At 43.0% G+C, this 13,937-nt stretch overlaps 1 protein-coding gene across 1 annotated transcript in view; it reads left to right on the forward strand.

Moving 5' to 3' along the window:
* The window catches only part of LOC144609021 (sodium/hydrogen exchanger 3-like), a 155,230-nt gene that overhangs the window by 107,840 nt on the left and 33,453 nt on the right, over positions 1–13,937 (forward strand). Inside the window, exons 2-3 of the mRNA XM_078427344.1 lie at positions 6,752–7,054; positions 9,638–9,798. Of these exons, the coding sequence (XP_078283470.1) occupies positions 6,752–7,054; positions 9,638–9,798 (464 nt within the window). The remainder of the gene's footprint in view (positions 1–6,751; positions 7,055–9,637; positions 9,799–13,937) is intronic.

Raw genomic sequence — 13,937 nt, forward strand, 5'->3', positions numbered from 1 at the left:
AAATAAACCCTGAAGTCTTTGGAAATGCTCATTAAACCAGGCAGTTCTATCGCTGAGACAAGCATTCATTATAGATCTTTGACGTTCAGTTCAGTCTTAGTTCATTGTAACATTTACCGAGGTACAGTGAAAAGCTTTTGTTGCGTTCTCACCAGTCAGTGGAGAGATAATACATGATTACAATCTAACCATCCAGTATACAGATACACGAGGGAATAACGTTTAGTGCAAGGTAAAGTCTGAGCCAAGATGGAGCGAGGGTCACCAATGAGGTAGGTAGTAGTTCAGGACTGCTCTCTGGTTGTGGTAGGATAGTTCAGTTGCCTGATAACAGCCGGGAAGAAACTGTCCCTGATTCTGGAGATGTGCATTTTCACACTCCTATACAATTTGCCTGATGGGAGTGGAGTGCAGAGGGAGGGGCCTGGGTATAACTCGTCCTTGATTGTGCTGTTCGCTTCGCTGAGGCAGCGGGAGGTATAAATGGAGTCAATAGGATTGGTTTGTGTGCTGGTCTAGGCTGCATCCGCAATTTGCTCTAATTTCTAGTGGTTTTGGATGGAGCTGTTCCCAAACCAAGCTCTGATGCATCCCGATAAAATGCTTTCTACGTCGCATCTGTAGAAGTTAGAGTTGTAGGGGCATGCCGAACTTCCTAAGCATTCTCAGGAAGTAGAGGCCCTGGTGTGCTTTCTTGGTCATTGCTTCAAAATGGATGGTCCAGAAGAAGTTGTTGATTCCAAGGAATTTGAAGCTTTCAACCACCCCTACTTCGGCGCCATTAATGAAACTGGGGTATATGTACCACTTTGCTTCCTGAACCAAAATATAAGGTTATTTACAAAGAACATAGAACATAGTAGGGTGCAGCACACAAATAGGACCTTCAGCCCACTCTGTCTGTGGCACGCACGCATGCAAAAAGACAAAAACAATGCTCCCAGATCTCTGTAGCTTATAGAGATTATTTGGAACTTGTAGTGTTTAATAGCCTGATGGCTCTAGCAAAGAAGCTGTTTCTGAACCTTAAAGTTAGTTTTTGGGCTCCTATATCATCTTCCTGATGGCAGAGGGTGCAATGAGTGTGTGGCTAGGGTGGTGTGGGTCTATGAATCTGGCCGCCTTTTGTAAATTCCTTAAGTGCTGGAGCTACGTTTAAGCAGCAATTAGACAGATGGAAGGATAGGACAGGTTTAGAGGGATGTGGGGCCAAACGCAAGCAGGTGGGACCAGTGTGGATGGGGCATGTTGGTCGGAGTGGGCAAGTTGGGCTGAAGGGCCTCTTTCCACACTATAATTCTATGCCTATGACTCTTTTACATAATTAATTAGCGCTTTTGTTGGTGTGGCAGATCTGTTCTGAAATCAACCTTGCTGGGGCTCAGCGGACAAGGTCGGATCAACAGTAAAAGGCTCTTCCAATATTCTCCCTTCTGATTTGGGTTTCTTGTGTGCCTAGTCTGAAGATGAGGTTGAGCCCCACCATTATGCCTTCTATTTTGGTAGGAGAGGGCAGGTTGTTAACCTTTCAATTGAATTTTACATGAGTGTCAGGAGGTCTGAGAAGACAGAACATGGGTTACCTCCATGCTGTTGAGAGAAGGGTGGCTGTACTTTTCCATTCAATGAGCAAAGATCAAAGACCTTGGAATCTTGTGAAATATTTTACTTTATAGCTTTGTCTTTCATTCATGTCAAATAACAATTTTATATGCAATATATGCAACAATATTGATACCAAAATAAATCACTTTTGGTGATCAAAGAAACGGAGTTTTTTCCCAGCATTAGAGTGGTTAAAGATACAAAAGACATAAAAGTAAATGTTAATTGCCTATTTTTTTTAATGTTCCATAAAGATTTGTAAGCAAACTTCGATTAAGTGCTTTATTCTGTAATATTTAACACAACCATTTCTTGTGTGATCCAGAGTCCAAAGCTGTCTGTTCATATATAGAGCACACATGAATTGTTCTAATGAATTCTATGTCTAAAATGGGCAAGTGGGTGAGGAAACAGCTTGAAGGAAGTGGCAAGTCGAGTGGTGTTCTGAATGCACAACATCTACGGAAGATAACTGTTAGAAAAGGAAAGGGGGGGGGGGGGATTGTTGTTTGGTGTAAAGGGTTTCTTCAGAAACTCAATGTGTACTATGTAAATGCAATTATCTGATATTGAAACATAGAAACATAGAAACATAGAAAATAGGTGCAGGAGTAGGCCATTCGGCCCTTCCGCCCTTCGAGCCTGCACCGCCATTCAATATGACCATGGCTGATCATCCAACTCAGTATCCCATACCTGCCTTCTCTCCATACCCCCTGATCCCTTTAGCCACAAGGGCCAAATCTAACTCCCTCTTAAATATAGCCAATGAACTGGCCTCAACTACCTTATGTGGCAGAGAATTCCACAGATTCACCACTCTCTGTGTGAAAAAAGACTTTCTCATCTCTGTCCTAAAAGACTTCCCCCTTATCCTTAAACTGTGAATGTACAGAATGTACAGAAATAAATAATTCTAAGGCACAAAGTAATTCAGCGAGTAATTCAGCGAGTCAGGCAGCATCTCTGGAGAAAAAGGATGGGTGACGTTTCGGGCTGGGACCCTCCTTCAGAGGTCTGAAGAAGGATCCTGACCCGAAACGTCACCCATCCATTTTCTCCAGAGATGCCACCTGATCCATTGAGTTGCTCCAGTACTTTGTGCCTATCTTCACCATAAATAACTCTCCAGCATTTTGTGTTCTATTACCAACAAGTGAGATAGCTGGGTTTAAAAATGAGAATATGCAGGTAGAAGAATGTAACGAAGATGACAATCCGGGTGTTCCCCAACTGGAAACTGGATGAATCGTGAAGGCCAAGACCGTTGCAGAAAAGTCAAACGATCCTGAGCAGTACAAAAAAGGTGTGTAGGTAGAGGTTTATGTGAGTCATTGGAGACAGGCAGAATTTCCTCAGTCTCTGCAGGAAGTAGAGGCATTGGTGTGCTGCCTTAGCTTTCTCTTCAATGTGGTCGGTAATATTAACTCCAAAAAACTTTGAGGTCTTGACCATTTCCACTTCTAATAATAATAATAATAATGTATTTTATTTATATAGCGCTTTTCATATACTCAAAGACGCTTTACAGTGATTTAGAGAACATAGGGAAATGAATAAATAGATAAATAAGTAAATAAATAAACGAACAGAGAAAGGAGACAGAAGGTGAGGTGACCTTCAGTGGTTGAAGGCAGTACTGAACAGGTGAGACTTCAGCGATGTTTTGAATGTGGTGAGTGAGGAGGAGTCTCTGACGGTTTGGGGTAGTGAGTTCCATAGGGTGGGAGCAGCGATGGAGAAAGCCCTGTCCCCCCAGGATCTGAGTTTGGTCCGGATGTGGGGGGATAGGAGATTGGCAGCAGCAGAGCGGAGGGTGCAGGTGGGAGTGTGCCTGTGGAGGAGGTCGGTCAGGTAGGATGGGGCCAGGTTATGGAGGGCTTTGTAGGTTAATTGATGTTAATTGTAGGCCATTGATGTTAATTGAGCATGTCCACCATGCTTCCTAAAGCCGATAATGAGCTCCTTCATCTTGTTGACATTGAGAATGAAGTTATTATCCTAACGCCATATTACCAATTTCTCCATCGCCTTCCTGTACTCCGACTTCTCGTTGTTCGAGAAGGCTGAGGACAGACATATCATTGTGGGAATGAGACGAAGAGTTTAAATGCCATGCACCAAGATGTTCTGAAGTTCATATGTTATATGGGCACTATAGACAATAGGTGCAGGAGGAGGCCATTCGGCTGTTCGAGCCAGCACCGCTATTCAATGTGATCATGGCTGATCATTCTCAATCAGTACCCCGTTCCTGCCTTCTCCCCATACCACCTGACTTCGCTATCCTTAAGAGCTCTATCTAGCTCTCTCTTGAATGCATTCAGAGAATTGGCCTCCTCTGCCTTCTGAGGCAGAGAATTCCACAGATTCACAACTCTCTGACTGAAAAAGTTTTTCCTCATCTCCGTTCTAAATGGCCTACCCCTTATTCTTAAACTGTGGCCCCTTGTTCTGGACTCCCCCAACATTGGGAATATGTTTCCTGCCTCTAACGTGTCCAACCCCTTAATAATCTTATACGTTTCGATAAGATCCCCTCTCGTCCTTCTAAATTCCAGTGTATACAAGCCTTATTAGGCATTATTAGGCCATTCAGCCCATCGAATCAAGTCTGCTGTTCAAACATGACCGATCACTATTTTCCCCTCAACCCTGAGGAAGCTTGACATGAGTAGAGAAATTGAGCAAAAAGGTAATTTCTTTTTGGGTGATGACGTGGGATGATGTATAGCAATGGTGGCTGTGCAAGTAGGCGAGTTTATGGTGAAGTCAATGGCAAGTCTGCCTCCTGATATGGACACTGAGTAAATCTTGGAAAAGGATGCTCTGTTTCCCCTTGAACAGGATACAAGTATATAGTTCCCTGAACGTGGCAGCGCTGATAGACATGGTGAAGATGGTGTTTTGGCACACTTTTCTTCATTCTTAAGGCATCAAGTACCAGAACCAGATATTATGTTACAGCTGTATATGATGACGGTGAGACCACACATTGGAGTTCTGAGTGTTATTCTGGTTGCCTTGCGAGAAGGCCATTTAGCTGGAAAATGTGCATAGAAAAACGCAAGGTTGTTGCTAATGGGTTTGAGTTTTTAGAAGAATTTGGAAGGGCTGGAGCTTCTTTCCCTGGAGCAAAGAGGATAAAGGGTGACATTTATATAGGTTTGTAAATTCCGTGAGGGGCAGAATAAGGGAAATAGCCAGTCTTTTCCTCAGTGCAGACGAGTCTAAAACTTTTGTTTTGCACTTTATGCATTTTTTATTTCTTGAATTTCTTTTATTTTATTATGTTATCACGTGAGTCCTGCGTTTAAAAACCTGCCGCAAGTAGGAATTTCATTGTTCCCTTTCGGTACATATGACAATTCAGCATTCTTGACTTGAGGCTACATGTTTCAAGATTCAAGATTCTTGAAACCTATAGCCTCCACTGAAGTAGGCGTTTGAAGGAAAACCACTTGGAGACGTTTGAAAAATTCCTCCCAATGTCAAAGTAACAAGGTTGTTTTTAAAAAGAGTCATCCACAGTTATTATTTTTTGCATTCTGAATTGATTGCCCCGGGTTGCGGGGCTTGGGTCGGCCCGCTGCGGACCTTTCACTGTCCGCCGCGGCCTGGAACGTGGCAAATTCAACAGCCTGACCACGGGAGAAGACGGCAGGGGAAGAGAAAAGACATTCTGGCCTTCCATCACAGTGAGGAGGTGACTGGAGGAGACTCACTGTGATGGATGTTTCTTTTTGTTTGATTGTGTGTGTTATTGCTTATTTTTATTGCTCTTATTGTTGGACTGTGGGTAATCTTTCATTTCACTGCACATTTCTGTGTACGTGACAAATAAACTTGACTTGACTTGACTTGCCAGGCAGATCACCTCCTTTCAGAGCTCAAGGTATCTTGAGATCATTGAGACACGTGTTAATCATGTAGAACAAATTATCTGCTTATTAAATCTCTTGATCTGAAAACGTGGGTTGCAGGTGGAAAAGATGGTGAGTGGGCTGCCAAATGTTTTGGAGTTCACAAATCTTGAAGCGGACAAATTTAGACGTGCTTCTTGAGTTGTGAATTTGTTGCAGTTGCAAGGGAGGGACTGTTATCCGAATCTATGCACAGTAATTACAATTGACTGATTAAAGTATGCTTCTTGGGCTGCAGTATGAAATGAGAATGAAGCCAATTGGGCATATGTTCCCCGTAGTTGAGTAATTTTGGCAACAGATGACAAATATAAATGATTGATACTGTTACAAAACAAAATCAAAAAAATATACATATTCACTGTTTTGAAGTGTTTGCTTCTTTCACAATTGCACGTTTACGTGTTGTTATTGCTGAAGAGGAGCTGATGAATGTTTACGTATCATTGCAATGCTCTGGCTCAGTTTTAGTCCTGACCTAATAATCTGAGTATTGTTCATATGTTATTCTGCATGGCAAGGTAACTAGGCTTGCAGCTCCCTCAAGTGCCAAAGCTGTAGACATTTTTTTGGAATATACCTACAAGTTTGAATAATCTATATCTGTGAGACAATAAACAATAGGTGCAGGAGGAGGCCATTCGGCCCTTCGAGCCAGCACCGCCATTCAATGTGATCATGGCTGATCAATCTCAATCAGTACCCCGTTCCTGCCTTCTCCCCATACCCCCTGACTCCGCTATCCTTAAGAGCTCTATCTAGCTCTCTCTTGAATGCATTCAGAGAATTGGCCTCCACTACCTTCTGAGGCAGAGAATTCCACAGATTCACAACTCTCTGACTGAAAAAGTTTTTCCTCATCTCAGTTCTAAATGGCCTACCCCTTATTCGTAAACTGTGGCCCCTTGTTCTGGACTCCCCCAACATTGGGAACATGTTTCCTGCCTCTAACGTGTCCAACCCCTTAATAATCTTGTACGTTTCGATAAGATCCCTTTTCATCCTTTTAAAATGCATGTTGATAATATGATGAAGCTGCCTCTTATGCAATCTGAGGAATTTGCTGTGCATATTTGAAATGGGGATCTTTTGGTGTAGAAGTAAAGATCACCTTTTAAAAAAATTAATCCACTTGATTGTGTTGAATATTCTAACATGGTAGAGAAAAAAAATAGCATAAAAATGTATCTTGGTTATTGATTCTGTATTTTTCTTCTCCTTAGTGTTCCACTTGTCCGAAAAAATCACCACTGTGGTTCCAGAGAGTGCTCTGCTGATTGTGTTAGGCCTCATCCTGGGAGGTATTGTCTGGGCTGCCAATCACACTACTTCCTTCACTTTAACGCCAACTGTCTTCTTCTTCTACCTCTTGCCACCGATCGTATTGGATGCTGGATACTTCATGCCCAACCGACACTTCTTTGGGAATCTTGGAACGATTCTCATGTATGCGGTCATTGGGACCATCTGGAACGCCGCGACAACTGGTCTGTCCCTCTATGGTGTTTCTCGGTCTGGTTTTATGGGTAAGTCAGATTCAGGCATTTCTGTGAGTGTGGAGATACAGCGCGGAAACAGGCCCTTCAGCCCGCCAAGGCAGCACCGAACAGCGATCCCCGCCCATTAACACTATCCTACACACACCAGGGACAATTTGCATTTATACCATGCTAATTAAACTACAAACTTGTGCGTCTTTGGAGTGTGGGAGGAAACCGGAGATCTTGGAGCGAAAACCCACATAGGTCACTGGTAGAACGTGCAAACTCCGTACAAACAACACCCATAGTCGGAATCGAACCCGGGTCTCTGGCACTGTAAGGCAGCACTCTACCGCTGTGCTGCCATTACTATTGGTTTCTCCTAAAGGTATTGAATTGATTTCAAGATAAAGCATGGAAACACATGGCACTTCAGTTCGCAGGGTCTATGCTGACCATTGATCATCAGTTCGCAGTAGTTTGCTTTAAAGGGATGTACCTTTATAACTAGAGGGACTATCACATTGGAGTTTGGAGATACAGCATGGAAATAATCCCTTCAGCCCATAGTGTCCATGCTGATCATCAATCGCCTCTTCATAGTAGTTCTATGTTGTCCCACTTTCACAACCTTTTGCTCCACAGTAGGGGCAATTTACAGAGGCCAATTAAAGTACAAATTGAACGAGTGGGAACCCACTCGTGGTCACAGGATATAACGTGCAAACTGCACACAGACAGCACCAGGGATCAGGATTAAACACCGGTCGGTCTCTGACACTGCAAAGCAGCAGCTCTATCAGCTGAGCCACTGTATGTGGACATGTCTGGACTTTTATGGTTTTCCCCCTCCTTTTTTGTGCAGATGTGCAACATTATTGCCAATTTCCTGAGCTCTCAACAAGACAAACTCAGCAGGGCACTTAATTTCCTCAATCCTGCGAAACCCTCTCTCCCACAGCAGTGTTGTAGTAATCTGGAATCAAATAACTAGTCACTTTGAAGTGCATTGGCAGTTTAAGTAGTAAAATGAATAGTTAAAGAAAACCAAATACATTTCGACTGCTGATCAGTCATGATCTAATTTAAAATTGGAATAAGCTCGAGGGATTGAATAGCCGATGTGGGTTCAAATGCAACAAAATTGGAATAAATATTTGTCTTGCTCCACATCTCCATTTTTAGCTCCATAAATAAACCCACCTAGTCTCAATGAGCATCGTTATCTGCCTGTACCCACACAAGTACCAGGCTCTTTTAAGAAGACACTGCTCAAACTTTTTTATTTGAAGGGAACAAAAATATTTTGCTTTTACCATAATTGGTCCATGCTGTTAATCTGTCCTGTAGTCAGAAAGTTGGTGGCGCCAGACATTCTGGCCTTGGATGTAAGCTAGCAATCCAATACAAATAACACGGAGGAAGTGCTGTAATGGCCAAAGTACCATCCATTACATGAGATGTAAAAAAATATTTGGTGAAGAGCTATTAACATCTCTCTGGTCTCATGGCCCGCCTGGCTAATCCATCACCTGGCATTGTAAAATATTTCCTGACCATAATCTTGGTACTTTACATGCAATCTTCCATGACAGCAATGTATTGTAAAATTACTTAATTGGCTGGAGACATTTTAGGGGCTTTGAGACCATGAAAGACACGATGCAAATACAACTTGTTTATTTATCTAAAAATGTGTATAATTATTATCCAGTTGTCCCACGTTTGATCTGACAATTGTAACTTGATGCTCACTATTTCCTCTGCCAGAGGTTTTGCTACGGCTCTTTAGATAATGCCACATAATTTATGGGCCCTGCTTGTAATGCCCTCTATTGCCTCCACCACCACCATCCGGCAGCTGAAGAGGATGGAGGAGAGGTTCAACTGTGGATCCTATGTTTGCATCCTCATTTCTCAGACTCCATTTAGCTCAGATGCTGTTTTCACTGCTTGCCTCACCCCTTCCTGTATCACCAACCCTGACTTCTCACCCCCCTCCCCAACCCAATCCCATCACCCAGTCAACCAACATGCTCAAAAGGTTGTATCCCGAGTTAAAATCAAAACTGACTGTTTTATTTCCTTGGGCATTTCGACCAACATGTGCAGTCACGCTGTTGAGCTGTGATGTTTGCTATTTTGTATTAAGTAAGTAAAACTTTTCTTTGAAATTTCTCAACTGGGCTCCCTTGCTCTAATGCCATTCAGTCCAACAAGCCCCTCCTCTGATATGTCGATGGTTTTCATTGCCAGCCCATTGCAGGATGTTCTATCTGTGCAAACCTCTGGAATGATTCCCTATATAGAACAGGAACAGTCCCTTCGGCTCACAATGTCCACAATGAGCATAATGCCTAATTAAACTAATCTCCTCTGCCCCAACTTGATTAGTATTTCTCCATTCCCTGCATATCCATGTGCCTATCCAACACTTTTAATTTCTTCCTTTCCTCTTTTGAAGTCACTCTAACTTTCTTTGACCACATTGTTCACTGCCAACTGCTTTTGAAGCACTTTTAATGATGTTGTTGTATTGAAGGCATGAGACCAACAGCAGTACATTGCATTTATAATCTGGTTGTGACTGAAAGTTGGTGCTTCTTCTGAATTTTATTTGTTCTGCAGGAGATCTCGATGCTGGCCTCCTGGAATTCCTTCTGTTTGGAAGTCTGATTGCTGCAGTTGACCCAGTGGCTGTATTGGCTGTGTTTGAAGAGGTTCATGTGAATGAAGTGTTGTTCATCATCGTCTTTGGAGAGTCTCTTCTTAACGATGCAGTCACAGTGGTAAGTTCAAGCAGTGTTTAATCCTTGATAGATTTTCCTCTGTCCAATGCTGAAAGGTAGACTTCATAATTGTACTGGCATCTTTTTTTTACTTTTGAGGTTTTTCCCCAATATTTAGATCGTACAGCACGGAAACGTGTTCTTTGACCTTTGCCAACCAAGATGCCGCCTGTACTCTAATCCACCTGCCTGTTTTTGACCTGTGTCCCTCTAAGGTGTCAGTGGTTATGGGGAGAAGGCAGGAGAATGGGGTGAAGAGGGAGAGACAGATCTGCCATGATTGAATGGCGGAGTAGACTTGATGGGCTCAATGGCCTAATTCTACTCCTATTCTTTATGACCTAATGACCTTAAACCTTTCCTATCCACCGACTTATCCAAATGTCTTTTTAGAAGCCTCAACTACCACCTCAGGCAGCTTGTTCCCTATACCCACCACCCTCTTGCCCCTCAGGTTCTCACTTAAACCTACCCCCACTGGTTTGCGATTCCTCTATCCAGTATAAAAGACTCTGTGCGTTCACCCTATTTATTCCCCTCATTAACCTAGTTGCAATTTTTGTCATTCTCCACGACATTAACACCATGCTAAATGCAGGAGTCTTGCACACTATAATATGGTGATAAAGTTAAGATAATTGGAGATCTTCAAAGGTGAAGGTCTGGAAGCCATTCTCTGAAAGGCACAGAGAATTTCCACAAACCTTGAAAGAATATTTCTGAGATAATTTTATTACAGGATGCTTTAGAATCATTTGGGATGCATATTACGTTTAAAGGAGTTTTTAAAAAACGCCCAAAGTGGAGCCGCACTCTCGCTAAGACCCTACGCTTCGAAATTCATCCTCTGTCACTGGCACTAAATGTGTTTCTGGTGATGGCTAATTGTTGTACTCTGCTTCTGAGAAGCAATTCCATTCATATCAACGGAAGCCAATCGTAGAAGCATATTATAACCGGCAGCCATCAGTGCATTGTGTTTGATGCGAGCAACTGAGGGCAAATTGTTCCATCAACCCCTTCCTATTTATACCGTTCTCCCCCACTCCAACTAAAGTCTCACATCTATGCAGTGGTCGAGTTGTTGCCTTACTGTTCATGGAGTCACCCAGGTTCAATCCTGACTGTGGGTGCTGTCTGCACAGTTTGCATGTTCTCCCTGTGACTGCATGGGTTTTCTCGGGGTGCTCCAGTTTCCTGCCACACTCCAAAGGCGTACATTTTTGTAGGTTCTGGAAAGGAACTGCAGATGCTGATTTAAACCGAGGATGGACACAAAATGTTGGAGTCACTCAGCGGTAGGCAGCATCACTGGATAAAAGGAACGGGTGATGTTTCAGGTTGACACCCTTCTTTGGACTGACCTGAAAAGTCACCCATTCCTTCTGCCAGAGATGCTGCCTGTCCCGCTGTGTTTTACCAGCATTTTGTGTCTAACTTCAGTTTTGTAGGTTGATTGGGTTTGTTAAGAATTGTAAATTGTCCCTTGTGTGTAGGATAGTGCTCGCTGGTCGGCACAGACTTGGTGGGCTGAAGGGCCTGTTTCCGTGCTGTTTCTCTGAAGTAAAGTCTTACCAAAGTAAAAACTTGCTTCTAAAGCTGGGAAACTGGAACTTGCTGATGTTTCTGGTACAGTGCCGTATGAAAAATGTGAGTTAACTGGGACAATTGAAAGTTTTAATTAGAACATGGACATAAGGTAAGAACATTCTGCTGATAGAAAGCTGATAGTAGCATTTGTGAAGTTAAATATTCATGGAGTCACACAGCAAGGAAACAGGCCCTTCAGTCCGACTTGTCCATGCCGACCATGATACTCCGTCTAAGCGTCCCATTTGACTGATGCACTTTAAAAATACTTGTTCAGAGCTATTTAAGGAATATTGAGAACTCTGTTAAAATATTAAAATTGCTTTGATGTACAAAATCACGAGGGGAATGTGCGCAGTCTTTTACCCAGGTAGGGGAATGAAGAACCAGAGGACCTTAGTTTAAGGTGTGAGGGAGAAGATTTAATAGAAATCTGAGGGGCAAACCTTTTCACACAGAGGGTGGGGGGGATATGGAACAAGCCACCAGAGGAGGTAGTTGAGGCAATACGACATTTAGAAGATACAGACAGGTACATGGATAGATAGGAAAGATTCAGAGGGGGATATATATGGGTCAAATGTGGGCAGGTTGGACTCGTGGAGGTGGGGCATATTAGTTGATGTAGGCAAGTTCCGTGCTGTGTGACTCCACCATCAACTCTCAATGGCAGCAGTTTCTATCATATACAGGATGCTCAGCAGCATTTCGCTAAGATTTCTGTCGCTGCAACTTCCGAAGCCATGGGGTAGCAAGGGGCAGTGCAAGGGCACCAAAGGCATGAGGCCACCGCCATCTTGCTACACACCAACCAACATGGAAATACACCATCTTTCCTTCACTAGCTCTGGGTTAAAATCCTGGAATACTTTCCTAACAGCACTGGGTATACAGCAGACCTCATGGGCTGTAGCAGTTCACGTAGGCAACTCACCACCACCACCTTCAATATCTAAAAGATATTTGGGCATGTATATGAATAGGAAAGGTTTTGGAGGTATTTGGGCCAAACAGTGGCAGGTGGGACTAATACAGATGGTGCATCTTGGCCGGCATGGGCAATTTGAGCCGATGGGCCTGTTTCCATCCTCTGTGATTCTATGACCACCACCTTCTCATGGGCAATCAGTAATGGGAAATTAAATGCTGGCGCAGCCTTGCGAAGCCCTTGAAGGACTAAACAAAATAATATTGAACAGTACAATAGTGTTGACACTCCTAGTTTGATCAAAATCTCTCTCAATTAGATTTTTTAAAGATTTTTTTAGATTTAGAGATACAGCACGGAAACAGGCCCTTCAGCCCACCGAGTCCGCGCCGCCCAGCGATCCCCGCACATTAACACTATCCTACACACACCAGGGACAATTTTTACATTTACCCAGTCAATTAACCTACATTCCTGTACGTCTTTGGAGTTTATGACTCACCCCTCCAACCACCAAGAAAAAAGAAAAATGCTCTAAAGTTTTTTTTTTCTTTGAAATGTGTTGCTTTCACATAATATTCAATCTTAAAATATACATGTGTGTGAATCTTGAAGTTTGATCTTTCTGTAACCTTCACCAGAAAGTCATTCTTGTGGTGCATCTTGGTGGAACCTTCAGCAACAGACTGGTTCCTCCAAGATGCAGCACAGAATGCCACAGGAGATCCTTTTCCCCCTTTGGCTATCAAACTGTACAACTCCTCCCCCTTCTGTCATGGGGTAGATTGAATCCCCTCCGCCCCCCCCAAAAAAAAATCTTTGCACATCCCCAATCCTGGACTTTCCACTCGTCACTTTAATTTCATGTGTCATGTATTTTGTGTTTTAATACTGTTGGCAGACCAATTTCCCTCCTGTGATAAGTAAAATTCTATTGTATTGTATTAGGGTAGCTCGAGTACACCCACAGGCTTCTCAGCATGACTTCCTACTATACCTTGCCCACCACTGACTGCTCAACATGTTCATCCACCTGCCTCACTGCCTCTTTAAGATCAGCACAAAAAGAGAAAGCTTTCATTTTTTTAACCTGATTTTGATCATTCTTGATCATCCATCAAGCAGCCATTTTCTTTCAAGTCCTTTGTTGTTAGAGCTAATAAATGGAAGTGTTCGAAGGAAATAGGGGTTTAAAATGACATTGTTTTTATTTGTGACACTTGGAATTTTTTGCTCCCAAATTGGCTTGGAGCAGGATGCTTCAATCCCCAGAGAGCCCACAATGTCCCTGTAAGCCTTTGCAGTGCAGGCAGCGATCTCAATGAACAAGTGCTTTGCACACACCACCATTCTCTGGATTTTGCAAGCAAGGTAATTTATCCTTGCTGACAAAATCCAGGTCTTGGGAAACTAAAAATAACTCTGATCACTACCTTTGGGGAAAATGCAGTATAACGCAAGTGAGGAAAGAAGGAGAAAAATCACTGGGTTAGTTTCATCTCAGAAATCTGGAACTACTTGTGTTGCTGTGGTAACTAGAGCTATAAATCTTCCGGAAGATGGATTGGACCCACAAGAGACGTGCTGGTTACCAATTGAGGACATGGCCTTGTTCTGGGTG

The sequence above is a fragment of the Rhinoraja longicauda genome, chromosome 2 (assembly GCF_053455715.1).
Source record: "Rhinoraja longicauda isolate Sanriku21f chromosome 2, sRhiLon1.1, whole genome shotgun sequence".
Classification (NCBI taxonomy): Eukaryota; Metazoa; Chordata; class Chondrichthyes; order Rajiformes; family Arhynchobatidae; genus Rhinoraja; species Rhinoraja longicauda.